Genomic DNA, 24,072 nt, shown 5'->3' with positions numbered 1-24,072 from the left:
TATTTTTATATTTACATGTACTTTATATTTACATGGTGTTTATATTTTGTCGCATGCCAGTGCGTTTTGATTTAATTACAGCCTGTAAAAAACATAAATATATTTGTCGTATATTTTTAAAGGAAATTTTATATAAACAATTAAAAAATAAGGAAGATGACAAGTCAACGCCAGATGTTATTCGCATATGTTACAATTTTCTTAATAAATTAATACAGACGTTTCAGTCATGATATTGTCATCTTCATATGAGCTGCTATCTCAGAAATAACATATTTGTCTGTTTGTTTAAAACACCATAAATTAAAAAAAAAATTGATTTAATCTATTTTTTTGCAGCTATACTCTTAGCAATATTTTTAAAGTTATAATTAATTAATTATTAATGTTTTTGTTTGCTTAATTGAAAATGACTATAAAAGATATAAGTAATTTGACGTGATCAAAATATTACTCGATTCCAATGCAACTATTGTACAATAGTAAGCAATGACAGGTCTAAACGTGTTTAATGCTGAGAATGCAGTAATCTCAGCGATGCTGAGCATTACTACATTCATGCATTGCCAGACACTGACCGGTTCTGAAGAGACTTCGTAAAAGCGTGCCAAGCCAACAAGGTTTTACGATGAGATCTCGATGCAGTGGCATAAGACGAGAATCAGGAATAAGAATAAGAAAATAAAATCTAATTGAAGAAAAACTATTTTATAAACATAAAGAATCTCTTTATGGCTATAAACTAAAAAAAAATAAATAAGTAACTAGTGGTAAAACAAAATAAACCTTTGAAAGATTGTGTTGAAATAATGCAGATAATAATTTAATCTATCAGTATTATATGTTCCAATTTTATTTGCAAAAGTATGATTGCAACATTCCAGCTATTGTATTATTGCACGAAATGTAATCTCATAGCTTGGGGGCGTTACGGAGATTTCAAGGAATTACAGGAAGGACTCTCCAGGTCGTTCCACGTATCACGCGCCTCTCTCGTACATACAAGTTTCCTCTTTGCGTCTCTGAAACTGGTCCCGGCAGACGGCGAATATCAAAGTCAGGTACGAGCATTAGTGTTTGCTGGCCTTGTAGCTTTACATGCGATGCGAAATATTTCAGAAATAGAAGCGCTCAATTTCCGCAGCAAGTTTTATCTTGTATTTCGTATGCGAGGTGGAAAAATTATTCATAAAATGAATAACAGAAACATTTTCAGTATAAGAACAAATAGAGCGGCTCTTTATTTTTCTTTCTATCACAGTCGAGGCTACGAAATACAAATACATATCGCACATTCCGAACGATAATTAGAACATTAGTGTATATGTTGCAAACGTAAAAGTTTAAAACCGACTAAATATCGTCGCAAGGAAAGAAAGCATTATTTTACAATTTAATAAAATAACAGTGATTCCTGAGAATATATATATTTATAAGAGAATATGTATATATATATATATATATATATATATATATATATATATATATGTATATCATATACGATAAAATGTCAAAAGTGACCAGCATCTAAGATAATAATAATATTCGCACATCGTAAAGTAGTACATTATAATACGTAAAATTCGCCAGCGTATGGCACGAAGTAAACTATACAGCTATCATGAATATTAAATGCCTATTGACGTTCAAAGGCTGTAACCTATAATTATATCATTCATTTTACTGTATAAGAAATTATTTTTCATGCATTAGTTAAGATTATATTCGATATGATTAAATTTTTAAATAATATACCGGGTGTTTTAGACCACCCGTCCCACCCTTTTAAAACGTAGGGATGTGCTTGTACAAAAAAATGGCTCAGACAAAATTTGCATGATTTCGAGGGATCTATCTGAAGGTGACCTTGACTTTGACCTTGCAGTTGATTTTCAAGGTCATTTGAAGGTCAGAGTAATTTTTTAAAATGGAAACCCCTATTTTTGATTCCAAAATCTAATAGCTGGTGTCAAGAGCTTTTCAAAACACTATAATGAAGTTATTTTTCATTAAGTACTTTTCGAGTTATGAGGCTCGTAAATTACAGTATTTTGACATAAAATACAAAATATCTTGTAAAACATTCAATTTTTGGGAATCTTACCTTAATACTTTTATGCATAAAATAATAAGACGAATCAATTGGTATAAAGAAAATACATAGTTGCTTTCAAGAAAAAATATGTAGTTTGCAATATGCAACTGCATACTTTTTTTTAAAACCAATGTGTTTTTTTTATACCAATTGATTCGTCTCATTATTTTATGCATAAAAGTATTAAGGTAAAATTCCCAAAAATTGAATGTTTTACAAGATATTTTGTATTTTATGTCAAAATACTGTAATTTACAAGCCTCATAACTCGAAAAGTACTTAATAAAAAATAACTTTATTAAAGTGTTTTGAAAAGCTCTTGACACCAGCTATTAGATTTTGGAATAAAAAATAGGGGTTTTCATTTAAAAAAATTAGTCTGACCTTCAAATGACTTTGAAAATCAACTGCGAGGTCAAAGTCAAGGTCACCCTCAGATAGATCCCTCGAAATTATGCAAATTTTGTCTGAGCCATTTTTTTGTACAAGCACATCCCTATGTTTTAAAAGGGTGGGACAGGTGGTCTAAAACATCCGGTATTTTATTATTTTCTTTAAATTAACGAAATTGCCGGAAAAAATTATTATTTCCAAAAATATTGTTGATGTTTGGGCATAACGACATTGTCTGCATAACTTAAAATCAGATCCACGATCAATGTCATAATAATGTAATATCAGCATTTCATTTGTTGTTCAACACGCGCGCAATAAGCCTTATACAATGTAATTATATCACACATCAAATTTAATCACACATAAACGCAAAATCTATATAATATATGACTGAATAAAACCATAAAAATGTTTTCGGATTTTTTCTACGTCAACAGTGGTGCACATGTTTTGTAGATACAATATAAATAGCTAGTCGTCGTTTAAACGTCACATATGTATATGCATAATATACAGCATTTATAAGATAGATTATTGTACTCGCGTAACACTTAAATGTGACATCACTATTTACCAGAACGAATAGAGCAGAATCTGTCTATATCTCAAGAACAAATCGATCGGAATTTCCCAATGTGCCAATGTCCCAATGTGCACTAGTTCACAATACAGTGTTTCTTTTCTGTAAGCCCTTTAATATATTTAAGAAATTATATGTTGTTACTGTACATTAATTTAATGCGTATGATGATATGAAATATATTGCTTGGCGAACTAATGCACCATATTGCAATTTATGTTTCGTCTTATTGTTCTATCTCAAATCGCAAAAACGATGTTTATCTATATGCATAGGCACATTTTTTGTTGCAAGCAACAATTTCTAATTAACGAGAAAGTGACATTTCTCCATGCGCGAAGAGTAGGCACAGTTAATGTTATCTATGTTTCATTCGTAATTGCACTTGATTTAAAATGAAATACACACGCCTACATGGTATTCCTGAATAAATGTAACTGACACTTTCTGTCAAGGACATAGATTTGCCAGCTGATGAACTGTACGAGCACTTAAAGATAATTGCGTTTAAACGGATTTTTTAACTTGGACAATTTGTGTGTATGTGTGTAAATGAATGGCAATTAAAATTAACCGTTCACCAACCGTTTGGTTTGGTTCAGGGACGCGATATTATATTTAGACAAGTGTTCTAGATATGCACTGTCAATTGACATTGATATTGCTGCAGTAAAGCGTCCCTGAATATGTTAAAAGAACGGGTGTGGTCGATAATTACCTGTTATTAGTGTGCTGTAGTAAATGTATTTTGTTTTTAAGATTTTTTCAGCAACTCGTGTATCTGCTATCAAAGGACATTCTAGTTGGTCACAGATACCTTGTGTTTAAAATTAGTATCTCGATGTGTCCAATGAGTAGCTCGCTATACAGGATGTATTTTAAAACGAGAATATTAAATAGACATGTGTAATTTGCGATTTTTGCAAAGAGTGTAACATGATCTACAAAGACCTACAAAGATTTACACGACCTATTTTACGATACATTCTGTATAAAGTTATGATAATTTCGAGATACGGTGCCAATTACATTGTACGATCGATAGATTATATCGTGTAATCGAATTAAATGACATTGGATAATAAGTTTGCCGCTTATTATGCAAGAGTTAAAATTATCAAATATCTGTAATTCATGTCCACACAATAGCATTTCCTGCTTGCGGCGTAACTCTGTTTCTTTCAACAAAGAATCGATTACGCTATCAAATTTGATTACAAGGACACAACGGGCCAGCGAACTGCGCTTCGCAGAACGCAATGCGAGTGTTCGTTGATTAATAAAAGGCACGTTGAACGCTATTGTTTGTTAACGACTGTACGTAAGTATAGTCGTTCTGAGGTCGATGGTTCGCAAAAATGAAGAAAAGGTCGAATCATCTCTGTTTCTCTCTTCCTTTCATTCCTTTTCATTTTCTTGATAAAAAGATCACTCTTAGAAGCTACCGCACTCTCGCAAAACACGATTTCCCAACGGCATCGGTGGGCGGAAGTTGTTGATCACCTGCAAAGAAGAAAAACGAGCGAAATTAAAAACGAGGGTGTGTCGTGGTGCTCGGTCGATTCGAAATATATCACCGCTCGTCGCCGAGACGACGTGTCGCGGTTGTCGACGTCCTGGACGCCTAAAAATAGCTACCGGCCACTCTGCGGTTCGCGTATATCGGCCAGAAAAAAAATGCCGACTCGTTGCAAACGATATGCATCTGGCGGCTGGAAAATGGTAATCGCGTCGCCGCAGAGGTGTTCGCCGTCAAGTTGATTGTCAATTGCGATTCATTTATCAAACAAAAAAAAAAGCGGGAGAATGCAAAAAAAAACGATACAAGAAATCCTTAAAGATACTTAGATAACGAAAAAATTGACAAAGTAATCACACTTGTTGATTAAAGATAAAAAAAATTACAACGTTGCAAAAGTTGCAAAGAAATTGATATTTTTCCGATACTTTTGTGGACACTTACCGCTCCGTGGTTTTCATGGCAAGGGCACTCTTCGCCACGTGGAAACTTTCGCAGATTGCGGAATATATTTAGCTGATGATGGGACACTTCGATGTACTTTTTGAAGAGAATCCAAGTGACACTCTCATTGCACGGCGGTGTTGTCAATGAACCCAAATACGTCCAGTATCCGTTATCGTCTAAAAAAAAAATCAAGATTATTTCTTGTATTTGTGTGTAAAAGAAAGCGTGGAAATGATAAAATGCCAAATTTTTAAGCCAACAATTAAAGCGATGCTATAAATCAATGTATAGATAAATATTAAAATAATCGCTCAAATCACTTATACATATCGTTAATAAAATTAGCGTGATAAACTGAAAAAATGATTTTTGTTTGTATTATGATCCTGTTTTTCTTATAAAAAAATATATAGAAAAATTAACTTCAAAATGACTATATTTGATATAATTTGAAGTTCGATTCGATTTAATATAGAGTTTAAAGATTTTTTGAATTCTCATGAATTCAAATGCACTTTACGTAACAAAAATATTTCCATTTTTTCATTACAACATATGTCACATCAAATCGAAATTTAATAGAAGAAAGAAATGTGCAGTGAAATGGAATTATACAATTTGATTAATGTACTGCCTCCGTTTTCTGACGAGAAGCAATGTTTCGTACAAGTGCGAACCTTTTATTTTATCTTTCGGTGCCATCAGTGTACTCGAGTGACATTTCTCCGAAATAATATCGATAAGTAATACACTAACGAGGACATCTGAGGTAATATTTAGAACTACATCTGCAGAAACACTTGAAATATAACGTATACATAATACTGTATCGCTTACAAAAGATAAAGAATTACGTAATCAGTGCATTAATTAAAGCTAAATTGTGAAAACATTAACGAATATTTGTGCCATTCATATAAACAAATATATTTACACAAATACATCCTGTAACAAAGTAAGAAATTTTAATAAATTGTCGGCAAAAAATACACATCACATAAGAATAAAAAAAAGTACACTGCAAAAATTTAATTGCAAAATTATTCTTTTTCTTCATATAAAATAGCCACTTCATGCTAGGAAGTGAAAGAAATATTGATTTATTCGACCGTATACGTTCACATGCAGAGCTTCGGGAAACTGGCTGCTTGAAAATAACCGAAGACATAAGTCACATCTGGGCGAGCTTTTCGAGATGTTGCTGAAAAACGAGAGGGCCACGCTCGAGCGCTGCAACATTTCGCTTTCATATGAACTAATTCAAGGCGATACAAACCTTGAAAGTCCCATTTGTTCTCGTAGCGTGGTATAATTCGGTCGGCCCAACGCATGCATGACCATCTCTGTGTGCCGGCACGTCCACCGCGCACTGTGCGTAATATGCAAGCAATAATACGTAAGCAGAAAAAATTTGGTTAGTAACATTAATGCGATGGCACGCACCAAATAATGTCTACGAAATGATAACGATTTTTGCGTAATGTGATTTGGAAGACGATACTTCTCTTATGTTAGCATTGTTAATATTTGCCTAAAAATTAATTATAACAAGACAGCATATAGGGTGGATACAAGTTAGTTAAAAATAAATTAATTATTTGGCTGTGTAATAAATAATTTTAGATTTTTCTAATAAATCTGTCTACTTTTTTCGTCAGGCAAAGTGTAGTTTGATTAATATGTAAATTAAACATTAATTTGTCGAAATTGTAATCAAGTTTTATCCGTAGCGTGCTGCGTGCGTAAAGAAACAACAATCTAATCATATATTGGAAAATCCAAAATTACTTATTACACAGCCTAATAAAATATTTCACCTTTTTTAGTTTTATTTTACAAATTGTCAAACCTGTTTTTCGCTCGACTTAATTAATTTATATTCAAGACTACGCTTACACCAGAACCAATGCAACTTTCACAAACAGTTTTCAACTCTCGGTACAATTGAATATTACAAAAGGGACGTTAAGAACAACAAGGACATAGTTCACGGGCACTGCATCACAAATACATAGAATACTTGATCAAAGAAACAATCACCCAATTACTCGAATGATTACTCGATATCAACTTACCGGGAAGGAGTTTAGCAGGGTCGATAGGCTCCGTAATTTCGACGACTTCGTCCTTGTGCGATACGTATGGTAGTAGACGTGCGATCTTGTCCATTTCTTCATGTGTCTTGCCGACCTGCAAGTAAATTATATAGACTTCCCGACATGACCATCAAGTTTTACAAGACAAAATATAATTGAGTCGCTCGCCGGAACTAACAAATTATTCTGAATTATTTTGCTATCAGCGAAATAATTATAAAATATTGTATCAAATATGCGTAAGATATTTTTGAAAATTGTCCGCGTTAATCTGCAAATCGATAAGAAACTTCACCAATTTCCGCGAAATTAATAAATCTTTTTCCCTCGCCTGTAAATGTATCTAAAATGCGGCGATTAGCGCAAAAATTTACCGTTTAAAAGCTGAGATAATTGCAATTGTAATTAATACTTTTAACACGTGTTGCATACACCATATTAAGGTTAACGTCATATTTTTAATTTTATCTTGAAAACTACATTTAAGACTTTAATGAAAAATAATGAGCATGCAGAAGACAGATATATGAACATTAAAAAAGAAATAGCATTATTGACTATTCAGTTTCAATAATATGTATAATCGTAAAAAGTATATAATTTTTAATATTTTTTGATGTATAAAAAACTCGATTCGTATAAAAAACTCGAAGATATGAATCACGATATTCAATTCTTACATGTGTAGGTGCGTAGTATAGACAAACCCAACCAAAAGTTTACTCTAGCAAACGCAAGAAATTAATTAATTAACTACTTTTAAATTATTATTAAACTTTTTATTAATCCTTTTTAGTAATAAATTGTTCGTATAATAAATTAAATAATATGTAATGATATATCTCTAAACTTTATTATTTGAGTTTTTTTTTTAAATGAAAGACAACTTTTAGATCATACTGTCGCGAAACAACTACCTTAAAGGGATCCTGGAGTTGGCTGTTAATCGACGATAAAACGCTATTTTTGTAAATTAGAAATATCTTTAAATTGGTTGACTGTAGAATTACAAATCCTTTTCCAGGATAAAAGTATATCCGAAGGTCTTAAAAGGAAACCCGGAGTACTCGATTTTATTCTGAGAAAAAACATAATTTCAAAATAATTTCCGAAAAATAAAGCTAGAGGTAAACTAACGTAAGCTGGCAATTTTTAATAAATATAGCCAGGGGCGATCTAACGTAAGCTAGCAATTTTTAATAAATATAACCAGAGACGATCTAACGTGAGCTAGCGATTTTTAATGAATATAGTTTGAGGCGATCTAACATGAACTGGCAATTTTTAATAAACATAGCCAGGGACGATCTAACGTGAGCTAGCAATTTTTAATAAATATAGTTTGAGGCGATCTAACGTGAGCCGGCAATTTTTAATAAATATAGCCAGGGACGATCTAACGTGAGCTAGCAATTTTTAATAAATATAGCCAGAGGTGATCTAATGTGAGCTGGCAATTTTTAATAAATATAGCCAGAGGCGACTAACGTGAGCTAGAAATTTTTAAAGTAATATATATATTTATATATATTATATAATATTTGGTCGAGGAAAAAAGAGCGAGCATTATAAATTATCCGATAACACATACTCAGACCACACATCAATGTAGTGAATTACTAACAAAAAGAAACATATACCATATATATATATATATATATATATATATATATATATATATATATGTTTCTTTTTGTTAGTAATTCACTACATTGATGTGTGGTCTGAGTATGTGTTATCGGATAATTTATAATGTTCGCTCTTTTTTCCTCGACCAAATATTATATAAAATATTGTATTTGAAAAATAATACTATACATCTACTAACTGAAAAAATATGTCATATGCTTTTCTTATTTTTATCCAGTCCAGCATCCTCTTAAGTAGTGAAGAATTCTCATAAACTCTCAGAATCAAATCAGCAAAAAGTAGAATAAAACCCATTAGATTATTTAATTTTAAAATCATTAATATATAAGGAGGTTATTTAATTTTGTTGATTTAATCTTGTCGGTTTAAGAGAACTGTAGTGAAGATAACAGTCGCAAAATATAATAGCCAAGCGACTTGAGGGATAAATAGAAAAACAATAAAAATACTTGAGTTGGTGTTGATTATCAATTGCACAACAATATTTTTCGAATTGTCTGGTCATGTTGTCACAGTTGCACGTGGCGCATAAATTTTCTTTGATATATTCCTTGCATCGTACACGACTTTAACATATCTCTGAGCTGCGTGACGTTATGTAAGATAATAGTGCCATAATCATAGTGTCTCGTGAGAAACGAACATCACACTTGAAATGAGCTTCTCAGTCGCAAAGTTTATGTATTTATCTCAAATCTTATCAGCAAGAAATATTATTTATGTGTGACAAGGAATATTATTTATTTATGTGTGAAGAATTTTATAATCATTGCCAATGTCATGTAATAATTTTTGCGTTTCTGTGGGACGGATCACCGCAACCTAAATGTTAAATACAAAGCATTGTGCAAAGCGGAAATGAGTAATTGCTGTTGCACGCGATCAAAGTACTCTTTGCTCACAAACGTCGTTCGCGCTTGAAAATGCACGTACATATCTCGTTCCAAGTTTGACGACGGCGAAGTGTAATTACGTCTGTCTCGTGTTTACATAATCGATCATTCGGCACGACGATCGATGGTGACACTTCCACCGTTATGGATTCTGCTTGTGCAGCTTACGTCTTATGTAAAAGCTTAAATGACTATAAATACATAACCCGGTATAAGCGAATTAGAATCCCGTGTGAAATAGGTGTGGCTTCTGCGTGTTTCATCTGCGAGCTGACGGCACGTTTACACATCAATTTACTCGACTAATGTATTAAATGTTGCGAAATATCATTGTTAATGTAATATAAAAATTAATTAGATAGCGATATAAAAGGTCATAATTATTTTAATGATAATAAATTCATCAATATAATAATTCTTTAATTCTAAAAAAATATCGTAATTATTCTAAATGTAATACGTGACATTACTATTAATGAGACACTATTGCATTACGAACCTTAAGGAAGACTCCCAGAACGGCCAGACCATCGGAAGCTTTCGCGGCTTCGGCAAAAGTCTTGTATTTGCTGGTATTCCAATGCACCAAATGCAACTAAAACAAAGTTCTCTAATGAATTTAAATCACTTATGCATATTAAGTTTAATAATAAGCAATCAAGGAGTGAAATGATAGGTTGAGTAGACATAATAACTATTTAATTGCACTATCAATTAAGAAATATATCAATTTCTTTATTCATGCTGTTAAAGGAAACTGATGATTATTAATAACATTTTGCCTTACTTTAAGTCCTATTTAGCATTTTCTTTTCTCACAACTTTTTCGTTCTACTGCCAACAATTAATATCTAAAATAGTTCACGTGATTTACGTTCATTAGGAACGTACAATAAAAAACCTTATCGGCATCGACAAATGATAATTGCATTTGACGGGTGGTCATTAGAAAGATTATGTAATCAGTGCAGCGACTCTGAACGCTGAAATTCCTCGGATATTCGTGAATCCGATCGACCCGGTTTCCCCAAGCGCGGAATCGTACACGATATCATTTATATCGTCGTGCACAGTTTACAAAAGCAAATGTTTATTGCACATTCGAGGCGGAAAGACAGTGCATCACACACTCGCCGCGCGTTCCGAGAGCGCGTCGAGGACATGCATATCGAATGCGAACTCATTGTGATCCTCAATTGACTCGCTAATGCATTTAAGACTCGGATCGTTTAATTAATATCGAGTTTGGATTGGCTGACAGTCGCCTGTTAAGTCGCATGTTTGTTCAAGAGAATCAACGATTGTTTAGAAGAGGATTGTATTTTATATATTCGTAAAATAATAATGCGTCTTTAAGTTTGTTTTACTACTCAAAAAGTTCCATTACGTCTATCGTGCGCAGCGGAGAAATTTTCCATGCATTATAGAATCATCGATAATTTTGTTGATCGGAAGCAGGGTCAAGTTGAAGTCAACTATTTACGAAGGATTAGAAACACATTGCGTAGACGATTATGTAATCGATTCGTCGTGAATCAAGTAAACGAATGCATTTTATTCGAAATACTCATGCAAAAGTATCGTGGCAAACTTCTAAAAAAATTCTCGCGATAAACTCGTGCAGCCTAGAATTGTATCGAAAACACACAATTTTCCCAGTAGATTATTGGCATCCTTTTTACAGTTTACAATCAGGCATTTGTTTGAAGAATTCTTTCAACATGCGACGTATTTAGATGGATACACAACTCGCTACACTATTCAGTAATTATTCGTGCACGTAAGTGGCAGTTGCGATGATAACACCAATTATTGTTTCCATTCTGCGCGCGTTTATTTTCTTTTCGTAACCCGATATGTGGCTTAGACGTACGCAGCTGCCAGAGTATAAAAGACTTTTGACATTCATTGGTATTCTATCAATGTAATGTATGACAATAATAACGCTCTATTTATGAGATAAACGACATGTATAATTATATGTTTGCCTGTAATTAACGCTTTTATACTCCATAAAGTTTGATTTATATTTTAAGGAGAAAATTTGCTTTATTTATATCTATGAACAACTAATAGCCAATAATTAATAATTAATAACTAGAAATTAGTAACGAGCTTCAGAGTTTATCTTTGGAGAAATAATCGCGCTAATAAATCGTGCGTGGCAACTGTCGTACAAGGTCAACACTGCCATAAGCTCGTACGAATGATCGCAAACACTGAATCATGCTTTCAACTGACTTGATTACTAACGAACTACTTTGGAGAATCAAGTGTGCGAAGTAGAATAACGTATCTACTTGTCTGTTTTTTATCCATAAAAATTTAAATTTAAAATGAGTTTAAAAGAAGTCTATTAGCACACACACACACACCCACCCACACACACACACACACACACACATCAAACCTGATAAAAGACTTGTTAGAAAGAGATAATTATGTGTTACCTCCCCGGCAAAAGCTTGACCGTCCACCGTATGTTCGGATCCCCTGGAATCACTACATCCCCAATGACAGTGGTACTGCTCCAACTTGTAAACATCGTCCATCAATGGTCCACCGCTCAAAACTGTTTTAGAAAAACCAGAATATGCATATCATAATTAAAAAATAAAAAATAATTACATGAGTAATAGATTCAAATTAAGTAGCATAGACATTTTCGGAACACGCTTTTACATTATATGAACGTAACAGTGCGTTGTTAGGATCCGTTCTATTACAGGATACGATTGATTAGTCAAACTACATGAATTACATGGGGGCTATAACGAGAGAGAATCGTTGCATTCGTATAGCGTGACTCATTTGCGTCTGTGAATCATATAAAGAAGACGCACTGCGACGTATTTTATTATTTTGTCGCGATTCTTTGTTGTGACTATGATAAATCATTAGGAAAATTTAGCGTGCGAAACTTAAGAGCACCTTGTACATACTTGCGGAATTTCCAAGCAAATAAGAGAGCCTAAAATTATTCATTACGTTTATGCTCCAAAAATTTTCAAGCGTTATAAAAAAATTTCCAAAATTACTTTCAAGAGAAATGCATCATCTTAATGTTTATCCGTATCCGTTTCAAGTTATCGATTTGTCTAGTAAATAATTTTACAATAATGCTAGTAATCAAATTTCTTGAAGTTTCTACATTAAAAAATAATGAGAGTTGCTTCTTGCGAGCATTAACGTGACGTCGCGTAACTTTATTATCGCAGCATTCTATCAATTGTTTTGTCACATATTGCCATGTAGTAGAGTGTAGCCTCCGCTTCGTGCCACATATGAATACACATAATATGCCACGGCACGGTCGTCCTCATTTCAAATACGCCCCGAGCACTCGACGAAGGTAAAAGCCCTCCCTAAGTGGCACGATGTCGACAGTGAAACCTTCCTATACGATATTCGATCAAGTACTGCGCAAAATATTCAAACACGTCGCATTATTTTAGATTATTCTATAAGCAACCTCTCCCCCTCTCTCTCTCTCTCTCTCTCTCTCTCTCTCTCTCTCTCTCTCTCTCTCTCTCTGTCCAATAATACTTTCAGAATACACCGACAAAATAAATTATGTCGCATCCATTTCTTATGTAAGACATGCATGATGCATTAAATTAATAAAAACACTTTATTGTGTAACTTATTCGTGCAGAGAATTATACTTTTATATAGAATGTCAGAAAAAATTGTGAATTTTAGATTTATGTGTCGTTGAATGCGGTCAGGTATCGTTGCCAGCATTAATGTTTACAGACACGGCTTAAGATGGAACGCGCGAGGCCAAGTCGCAAACAATCATCTAAAATTATACTGGATCACCATCTCTGGATAGACGAGCAGCGCTACACTAATTTCGTAACACATTGTATTTGCATCTACGATGATCTGCAATTCAAAGTTCTGACTGCAATCAAATCTTTTGGTTTTTCAACGAAAGAAAGGAGTTATTTTACTAATGTGTATATATGTTTTTTTATTTTATTTAGAATTGTCGACTTCTGCGAATAATATTAAAATAGTATTAAATTATATTGGCGATGCTTACGCATGTTTTCTGCAACGCTAAAAATAAGCCGTAATAAATCGTTGTTTTATTCAAATAAGAACAAAGAAAGAAAGAAAATATATATGTAAAATTTGTCCTTAAATACAAAAAAAAGAAAATGCAATACTTACATGTGCCTTCGCCATAAGTATCCACCCGCCAACAATAACCTGGATTAACCAGCTTCCGAGAAGCTGTAGCCGGATATTTCCACCGCAATGGTTTGCTACTCAGTGCTTCGTGATCAGATTTTGCTCGATTGGTTTCGATATTCACTGGACTTTGCCTGGAACCGGCTGCCATAGGAAATTTCGTTACCCATGTGCTCGGTCCTATAAAACAAAAAAGTCAAATTAGCATCCATTTCTTATTTACACAACACACAAAAAATTAGCGTTTGCAAATTTGATGAATTCGGACAGTTCAAATGTCGAGTTCAAATAATTCGGACGCGTTGAGCTGAAGGACCAGCTCGAACAGATTTAACTGCTTGAATCCAAAAAAATGAGCATCGAGTTCGGATACTTTGCACAGTTTGAACTGTCCGAATATCTCAACGTGGACAACGCAATATTAATTTTATTAATTTGTGTAAAATTAAAAAAAAATCTTCTTTACTATCCAAACTCTCTAAATCAATGAACGTTACAAACTTACATTAATAGATCAATAATTTCTTACGTTTGAACTGTTCGATCTGTCTTAAATGTCTAAACTCAATGCTCATTTTTTTATATTTGAACAGTTCAAACATACAAAAAGTTCGAATTTTTTGTCTGAGGCCTACTAAAAATAAAGACATAATCAAAAAGTTATGATTGCAAATAATCGCGATAATTATCGCGAATCTAACACAATGATAATCAACGGAAATAAATCAGACAATATAAAATTGTTTATCTGTTTCCTCTGTTTACAATTGATCTGTGAATACGATCTCGCACTAAGAATGAGAGATATGCGCCAAGTTCACGACAACAAGATAATACTGTTTGCAAGTAAATAAATCTGAATCAAATTCAGATCTAAGAAAGCTTGCACGCAAATTTTTAAGCGCGAAACAAACTTTTTATCACGATATATATCACATGCTGATAATTGATTGTAGTTTGTTTTTATCAAAATTTCTTTTGTCGTTTTCTCGATTTTTTAAAATGTTTTTTACTTAATCCGTACAAACACAAAAATGTGACAGAAGCTTCTGCTTCTGAATATTTGCTGATTAGCAATGTATGACTTAAAGCGATAAATAACTTAAAAATAATTTATGCCAACTGCATGTGAATGTTGAATCAAGTTTATATAATTCATTATATCTGTTTTTATAGCAGCTGTTTTTATATAAACTTGTGGATATCAATTAAAAAATTAATTGAGATAAACATCTGCAAATATTCGGGCTTCGAATAACAATTTCGACAACAAGCAAAAATTCTCAAATTATTTAATAGCTACAAAAAAATATTTGTTCATATTTTTGTGCACTTACATAACAAATAAATCATTCATAAAAAAATTGATTTAAAAACATTTTAAAAACATTCAAGGACTTTTTTTATTTGTTACAATTTAGCAATAAATTTTATTTTTATTGCAACCATGTAAAATAATTTGCGTTATAAGTTATAAAGTTAAATAATGTTGTAAAGTTATTGTACATAAGAAAAACCTTTTTTTTCTTACTTTCGGTATATTAGTAAATCTATTTAAAATATTTCAAGGAAATTATAATTTTTAAACATTAATTGCATTTATAAAAAAATTACTCTTATTATCGAATTGTAACGGTGAAAAATGAAAAATGATACTATTCTAATATTTTATTGCGAAATTTTAAGTATAATACACATCAAAATACGTGTTAGAGTAATGTATACAAAACTAAAAAGAACTAGCACATATTCATTGTTATGGAAATATAAATGAAAATAATATTTTATTTCATAATTTTAAATACGTAGCCATATGGCTACAATGGGGACGAAAGGATTAAGCACATCATCTCTGATAATCCTATGTTTTCGTTATCAGCGACGTATATCACGTGCCGTCGCATTAATCTTTCTTTATCAGAACATGTGATAATGACGTTATTAGCTATGTAATTAGACATCGAATGCAAGTTGTTTCTTCTAGCATGCAAAAGATGCTACAAAAAAATGCTACGAAGTTGTATTACGTGAATTAAACAGACGTCGATTTGCGTCGATCAATTAATGCAAAAACGAGGCCTTTGCTTTGTTTGAACCATCATCAACTTTCACGAGTATTCAACTCTGAAATTACACGTGACAGTGACATAACATTAACGTGCTCGTACACTTAGCACACGTAACACGCGTTACTTGACTCGCTCACTCCTTTCCTTATCTCTTTACCGAATAACTCGGAGTTACGATCAATTGATTGCTGCGAGACTTCAATTACGCAGAATTAAATTAATTTCTGTAATTCTTTTTATTATATTACATATGATATACGACCAGACACACAGTTATATTTTGAGATAAAGAAATTAATTATGCGTGTGAATTAAGTTATCCCAAATCTAGTCATCTAGTTTATCGAAAACATTATAAAGTAAAGAATGCGAAGAAAGAGTAAATCAATGTTATTATACATTTCTATAAATAGTTCTATAATAGTATAATAAATTATTGTTATATAATAAAAATTTTTACAGCTGTATTTTAGCAGACACAGGATTTGCATAATCGTCCGTAAAATTGAAAGCATAAGACTTGACAAAGGGAAACGAATTAATCATTCGTAAAGCATGACACAACGTAATAAGTTCGTTTATGACATTGAGACAGATATCACGTGAATTCCTATTGAAGGATAGTTGCGGTAGAGTAATAATAAAAGCGTATAACAGTAACCGCTTTCTTATCCGGTTCAAACCGGAAAGTGCCGATAACGGTATACGAAAAAACATGACTTTTATATTTACTAGACAACTGAAGAGATGGTTATCAGCGGATAATATTTAAACATTTTGTTCTTGATATTTCTCTTTTTAACAATAAATAAGAAAATAATAAAGTGCCCAAAATATCCTTTCTAAATTCAAGAAAAAATTAATTAGGTTATCTAATATTTTAACTATTATCAAAATCGCAGTTATCCAGCATTGATAGCAATAATTTTTGGCAATTTTACGAAATTAAAAAATTTGTTTTTTACAAATTTATGACTTTTTATTTTTTTAAATCACAAGATGGTTAGAGAGAATGATTTCGAGAGAAACAAAGAAAAATTTATCATAATTAAAAATGTTTGATTGTAAATTAGCGTAATTTTTTCTTGTGTACTATTGTTGTTTTTTATTTTTTTGAAGTAGTATTACGATTATAAATTAGCTTTACATTTCAAACAGTGGGTCGAGACAGATTCTTGGTTTCTTATGACATCTATCCAAGTTTAACTATAGTAATTCATGGTCACGGTATAAAAAAATAAATGGAAAATTCCAGTATGTCAAAATAATGTCATTGAAAGATCACAACGAACGATATTATCAGTTAACTGAAATCCTTGTCATTCTTTCGGTCTTGCAACAGAGTAGATAGTAAGATAGAAGTAAGACACTCGACACTCGTTTGAAGGTTCGTTCAACCTTGTAACGTGATGATTCAATGAATCTGAGAAAATATTATAAAGTCAAGAACCAGAAAGCACTGATGTAAATGTATGTATTAATAAAAATTTCTTTTTCTCAACTTTTTACAATTATAAAGTTTAATATATTTTTTCCGTATATATTTTTGTTTTTTTTTTTGTATAGGTTATTAATAAATTATTATTTGTGTTATTTAGAGATAATCAATATTATATAAGAGAGAAAAGAGAAGAAAAAACATCGTTATCAGAAATTTGATATTTGTTATGTTACGTTCAAGATGTTACGCATTCAATAATAGAACGACGTCACGTTTTATTACATGTTGTCGTTATTAATCTGCAATTCGTCGACACATGCAATATATACTTATTGTTAGATATCTCTATCACAAAATTATTACATTATGTTTTATTTATATCCGCTGATGTATCTTAATGCACTCTGTTTTGTTCGCGCAATATTCATGTATCGGAGATTAAAAACTAGTAAGTCAATCTTTCCCTTTCTTTTCTTAAATAAAAATTTATGAGACTAGTAAAACATCCTATATATTAATATATTTTAAAATATAAAATTAAATATAAATATACAAGTATAGCGAGAGTATAAATATTTAATCCAAGAAGAGGAAGAGAAGAATCATGCCACTGGAATTAACAATTACAATGTCTAAATAAGTCACGCGCGCGTATAGGTTTCACCTGTGTACATAATAATCGTACACCTAGAATGGCAACAGCAGCCATCGGCCGACATACAATTTGCAAGTTAATCATCGCGGCCGGAGATGCGATTGACCGCGCGAGGATTTCTCCATCCCGATTCACCGATTGTCGACTGAAACTTTCTTTTTCTCCGGATTTGCCAATGTACCCACACACTCGATGTAGTATTTACAGCGTAACGGTATGAAAGATACAGGTACCGACATTCGTAATTTACGATTCGATACGAACAATACAACACGATGTGAAATATTACGTTCCGCTTAATATCTGTAACAAATCCTGCACATTTTTCGCACAAAGAGCGAAAGATGTTCCGTGGGCGAAAGCTTATAAATAAAATAAGATCCCAACGAGATTGCGTCTTTTTCTCACTTGATTTGGTCTATAAAAATTGCAGATCGCGTTCATAGGCGTTAACACCTCGCGTATCCCAGATAAAATAGTTTTCTTCTTCTTCTAACGTAACAAAAATATTTTATATTTTTACTTTAGATGTGAAATGAATTCGATTGAAATTATATTTGCCTCCGTGACAACCTAAATTAATAGGAGGCATTAAAGAGACAACGTATAGTGTACAAGTATATAAACACGAATAGAAATCGAAGACCTTTGTATACACCAGCAAGATAGCTTTTGTTAATTATTTAACGATCTTTTATTTCCAGAAAAAGCCACCTCTACTCCAACTTTATTAATATTCTGATATACCATCTTTGTAATTAATGTAAATTACGAAATCTCTTCAAGACAGCTATTTATTTAGGTATTATTAGGATGTATATAGGATACAATAAGATATTCGTACATCATTCACAATTACAAGTTAATTAAAGAAGATAGAATATCTATCTTCTTCGTGCAAGCACGCGCGATCAGAATCGACGTTCCGGTACTCGTTAGAGTAAACGGGTGGAATACGTAAATACGAGGATCGCCGTTACATGATTTCGTGCATCAGAACATTGGCCTCGATTATTTTGAATTCAAGTTAATCGAAATGAAAATATTTCTATTCACACCGCATCAACATTTTATGAAAATGTTAAGATTATTAAAAAATTCTATTTTACAGACGTGGACAATTATCAAGTCGATAATTGCATAGTCGACCGGATTGTTCCAGATTCGTTGATCTGCAAACAGCAGGCAAGATAAATCCTCGGAAAACAATCTGCACGGATGCGGCAACTCACAATTACGTGCAAAGCGTCGTGGGAACAACGGATTTTACCAAATAATTTATGACGGCCGAATACATCGATCAACTTCAGGCAACGAATCTTCCACAGTCGCGGCCAAGCCACGGCGCGCGTTTAGAAGCGCCAAATGGCTTAATCATCCCTCTACGAGGGTCTCGTCTGTGTCTCCCGTCTTGGCAGCGATTCCCTCGCGCGAGATGTATGCAAATCACGATACTTGCGCGCAAGTTGCCGGTTTGCAATCAGTTGAAAGATAGCGCTGACAAATTGACTCGAGATTAAGGGCGTTTCGGGGGCATGCACGGCAACTCAACGGCGGTGGAACAAAGTAAAACTGGGTCTGCGACCCTCGGCTTTCGTGTGCGTGTTGCTGCACGTACACATGGTCGTTTGACGTACGTGTGTGTATGTGTGCGGAGGGTGGGGGAAAGCCCGTTCATGTGTTCGTACGCGCCTGTACTTTCCGCGGGAACAGGTGCATCGGCCTACTGTATACTACAGAAGAAAACTATTGATTTTCATTTACCCATAGAGTCGTGCCCCGTGTTCCACGAAGGACTACGAGGCGAAGCACCCCCGTCGCTTGGCACGGCCCGCTCGCGCGCCCTGTATTCGTGCAAGAAGACAATGGCCCCAATGGGTCAGTGAGCTTGCGGTGCCATCCGGAAACCGAACGCCGAAAATGAGCGAACGAACGACAATGAAAAAGCAAACAGTAATTTTTTCTAAATTTCCTTCTATTAATAGATTTTTTAAATTAAAATATATTAAGACTGAAATAATGAAATAAATTCAAAGGAATAAATAAGAAGCTAAACAGCCGTTGCTAGATGGTCGTGCTAGTGTATTCAAAGACAATAGATTTTTTTCTTTCTAAGAAACATATGTGTTCCATTGGGTATATATGAAAGAATTAAATTTCAAGGACGAACATTTGTCTCGAAAACGAACCTCACATGACAAATACTAGGAAAAATCAAGAAGTGAAAGGACTCTTCAAAGAGATTTGATTCCTCATATTCCTTTTTAATTTTCCTTATTATTTAATTGTGTTCTGATGTATAAATAAATAAATTAAAATTGATAAGCAAATAATTTCGATTTCTAAATTGTAACTATATTGTCTGATTTAGTAAAACGTATTCGTAAATACAAGTATAATTAATGACAAAAAGATAATTACAACATCTTTGAGCTATCAAGAGCTATTATCTAAAAGAAATATCAGTAAAAGCACACTCAATAAGATATTATCTAAAAAAAACTAACATTGGCGATGGAATCTATAAATGTAGAAAAAAACAAACAGATGTCACGTAGAAAAAAACAGATGTCACGTAGTTATTAAAGTATCCGACAACAGTTTCTACAAGACTTCTATTCGAAAAGAGAAACTTTGAGTATAGAAGAAAAGATTTACACGTGCTGCTCATATTAGCCCCGTTTTATTACTGCTGCATTTAATGGAGCCTAAGAAAGCGAGTGACGAAATAAAAAAGTTGACGAACCCATTGTCCAACTTTTTAGTTTTTCAGTCTTTTCGTCAGACCAAGAGGAAGAGAGAAACAAACAACAGAAAAGAGAAACAAGGTAATTTCATCAACGTAGCAATAAAAGAGAAAACATCTCTATGAAGATAAACAGATGTATCTCCGAGAAAAAATGGTATAATATGGTCAGATGTAAATATATATAATTAGTTATGAAAAGATAACATGTAATATTTTATATGATCATATAAAATTACATATGTTATCAGATTTTTTCATAACTAATTATATATATTTACATCTAACCAATTATACCATTTTTTATCGGATCCTCAGGCCAATTAGAAACTTTAATTAGTCATATTTTTATGTAAACGCATTTTTATGTAAAACAAACTCTTCAGAATCTATCGCACTTTTTTCAAATATGAACTAATACTTTCTTTTAAATAATATTTTCTCTGAAAAGAAATTGGATACTTATAATATTTTCTTTCCAAAGTAATTTACAATGAAATCAGTTCACACACCCTTTTCTATAATGACCGATTTAATTAACTCTGGCGATAGGAATTATCACGAACACGGTCGTTCGCCGTAGTTAATCTCAAAACCACGAATAAAATACTAGGCTAAGCCGCTGCGTAGCGATTTTAGCGATTGTAATATTAAGCACAGAAATATCCCGGTTATATACATGTATATTGAATGAGAATAGTGAATGCGCACCGATTGACAAAGTGGTCAATCAATAATTTCAATATGTGCTTATCAGAAACAAGGGATGTATGAAGAAAATTGTCAAATATTTGCGCAATTTACAAAGCGATTCACACCAAAATGGCATCAGCGTATAATTGCATAATTGCTGCAAGAATTAATTGCTAATAATTAATTCCTCTCTAAAATTTTTCGATCCAATTTTTTTCATAATTTTTGTATTTTGTTAAGAAGTTTATAATGTTCGTATATAAAATTTAACTACGCTTTTGCACCAAATTTGAATAAATCAAAGAAATCCTAATTATACAATGTATAATGCGATGCAAATTAGAGGTTAAGCATAACATTAACATTGACCATATCGCAATTTTGAAGAATATTTAAAACACTCACCATTCTGAATGGAATAATCCCACTCGTGTTTCGAACCCATCGCATACACAGAGAGAAGAAACACAATCCTATGGGAAATTCAAGTCCGCGAAGTTGAGATCCGAGTAAAGTTTACACCCGCTCGTTTTGTCTGTGCCGAAGACTTTGCGTTAAAATGAACGAACTCACGTTCCACGGTTATTGGCCGCTACATAAAAATTTCAGAAACGCGATTCACGAGTATCTCGGCAGCATTGACCGAATCTTGATACTCGTGAGAGATAAAAAGAAAACGCGACTTTGACGATTTTTCACAAACTTTGTTCTCAATGCATTTATTCGAGTGTAAAGAAGCTAGTTGAATTTTTACACGTTATGTATACTGAGCAATTAATAGTATTTACGCGATACTTCCTACGACGGCAAGTTGAATCTACTAGGGCTTCTACTAGGCCTTTGTTTTCCTTGAAGGAAATTCTTCCACGATCGAAAAACTGGTAAGTTACGCGTCCACTTCTACGGCCGTAATACCGGTCGGCCCATCGGCGCCGCTTTATATCGCGCGCGATCATGTGATCGTCCGAACAGCCGAGCTGCGCATGCGCTGGTAAATATTTACATGTGCGCACCGCACAGTGTGCGAGTCCAAAGCGAAAAAATCTGAATTTATAAAAGTATTCGTAAAAGAATATGATAAACATATAAACATTCAAAGAGAGAAAGAGAAAGATATATATATATATATATATATATACAGGGTGTCTGGCAATAATCGCCCCACCGGTCATATACAGGTAGAGGAGGTCAAATCGAGTAGAAAAGTCCTTTACCATTTTTTAATTTTCATAATAAGTACTGAGTAATTAACGAAAAAAGATCGGCGAATCCGCGCGAGTAAAGCGCGCGCGGTGAGAAGGACGTCCCACTGCTACGCGATCACTAGGACACAAGGATCTAGCGTTACGCGCCGCTCGTATGTTACCATTGTCATTTGTAGAGCGCTCCTCCCAACGCTTCATCGCGCGCCTAGTGATCGCATAGCAGTGGGATGTCCTTCTCGCTGCGCGCGCTTTACTTGCACGGATTCACCAATCTTTTTTCGTTAATTACTTAGTACATATTACAAAAATCAAAAAATGGTAAAGGACTTTTCTACTCGATTTGACCTCCTCTACCTGTATATGACCGGTGGGGCGATTATTGCCAGACACCCTGTATATATATATATTTTATATGTATTTATATGTATATTGTATGTCATTTATCAGTTTTATTTGTCTAAATAAAAATACATTTGTTGTTGATATTATTAATATAAAGTATCGGCAATAATATGAAATTTTTATGTTTTTATTTCATACATTCCTACAACTTTTCAGAGATTCCACATTGAAAATTATTGTGTGAAATTCAAAATTTTACATAATAACTTTATAAAAACGTATTTATTTTGTTTTTAAATTGGATTTATTATGCAAAGAAATATAAAATAATAAAGTCATAAAATCGTAAATCTTTACTAACTTTGATCATTGAATGAACCTCATCATTTATCTACATCTCCCTACAATCTGAAATTTATATAAATTTGAGATTATACTATATATTATATAATTAATTATAATTACGATTTAGTGCAATTATAATAAGAGTTATAACAAGAGAGTGAGAGAGTGGTGAGGGAAAAAGGGAGAGAGGGGTGAGGGAGGGGGGATGGAGGGGGAAGAGAAGAGAGGAGAGAGAGAGAGAGAGAGAGAGAGAGAGAGAGAGAGAGAGAGAGAGAGAGGGGAGGGGGAGAAGTTCTTAATACATAGGAACAATCATAAGCCGAATCAATGTATTTTCGAACAGTGAACAATCATCGATGATTTAGTTATAAATATGGCACTGAAAATTAGTAAAATCTTATTTCTAATAAGATTGTATTAATTTGCAGTATTATATTTATAATTATGCAGTACCTTATTGAATAGGATCAATTGTTGTTGCAAATGAGAACACTTTAATAAGTTGAAATAAAAAGGCAAGGAAAAGAATAGTACAAAGGCACCATATTGAAATTATAAACATATCAATAAGTATCACTGAATAATAGCGATTGTTTTAATTAATGACATTTGATTAATGAAAATAGTGATTATAAATAACAAAATCAATGGTTTTTAATTTATTGATTTTGATCAATGAATATTAATCTTTAGAAATTGG

At 32.9% G+C, this 24,072-nt stretch overlaps 1 protein-coding gene across 5 annotated transcripts; it reads right to left on the bottom strand.

The window, feature by feature from the left end:
* Nucleotides 1–1,209: 1,209 nt before the first annotated feature.
* On the bottom strand, nucleotides 1,210–22,425 carry CAH1 (carbonic anhydrase 1). Of its 5 annotated transcripts, XM_067354032.1 has the most exons (9): nucleotides 22,269–22,423; nucleotides 21,886–22,015; nucleotides 13,856–14,056; nucleotides 12,127–12,248; nucleotides 10,176–10,271; nucleotides 7,113–7,227; nucleotides 6,314–6,406; nucleotides 5,035–5,213; nucleotides 1,210–4,574 (listed from the first exon to the last, which is right to left on the bottom strand). In XM_067354032.1, the coding sequence occupies exons 2-9, from the start codon at nucleotides 21,923–21,925 to the stop codon at nucleotides 4,506–4,508; spliced, it is 915 nt and encodes a 304-aa protein (XP_067210133.1). In that variant the 5' UTR covers nucleotides 21,926–22,015; nucleotides 22,269–22,423; the 3' UTR covers nucleotides 1,210–4,505. The 5 variants fall into 5 exon arrangements, with proteins under 5 accessions (XP_067210133.1, XP_067210134.1, XP_012219871.1 ...); XM_067354033.1 differs by lacking the exons at nucleotides 21,886–22,015; nucleotides 22,269–22,423 and adding an exon at nucleotides 12,918–13,564 and having other exon boundaries at nucleotides 13,856–13,996; XM_012364448.2 differs by lacking the exon at nucleotides 6,314–6,406 and having other exon boundaries at nucleotides 21,886–22,418.
* Nucleotides 22,426–24,072: the final 1,647 nt, after the last annotated feature.

This window comes from Linepithema humile, chromosome 4 (assembly GCF_040581485.1).
Source record: "Linepithema humile isolate Giens D197 chromosome 4, Lhum_UNIL_v1.0, whole genome shotgun sequence".
Classification (NCBI taxonomy): Eukaryota; Metazoa; Arthropoda; class Insecta; order Hymenoptera; family Formicidae; genus Linepithema; species Linepithema humile.
The sequence above is the reverse complement of the archived record's forward strand: the minus strand, read 5'-3'. Positions and strand labels throughout refer to the sequence as shown.

Coding starts and splice junctions, on each gene's coding strand:
- CAH1 (XM_067354032.1), bottom strand. CDS start 21,925: ATGGGTTCGAAACACGAGTGGGATTATTCCATTCAGAATG. Junction 12,249..13,855: donor TACTTATGGCGAAGGCACAT/GTAAGTATTGCA, acceptor TTTCTAAAACAG/TTTTGAGCGGTGGACCATTG. Junction 10,272..12,126: donor GTCAAGCTTTTGCCGGGGAG/GTAACACATAAT, acceptor ACTTTGTTTTAG/TTGCATTTGGTGCATTGGAA.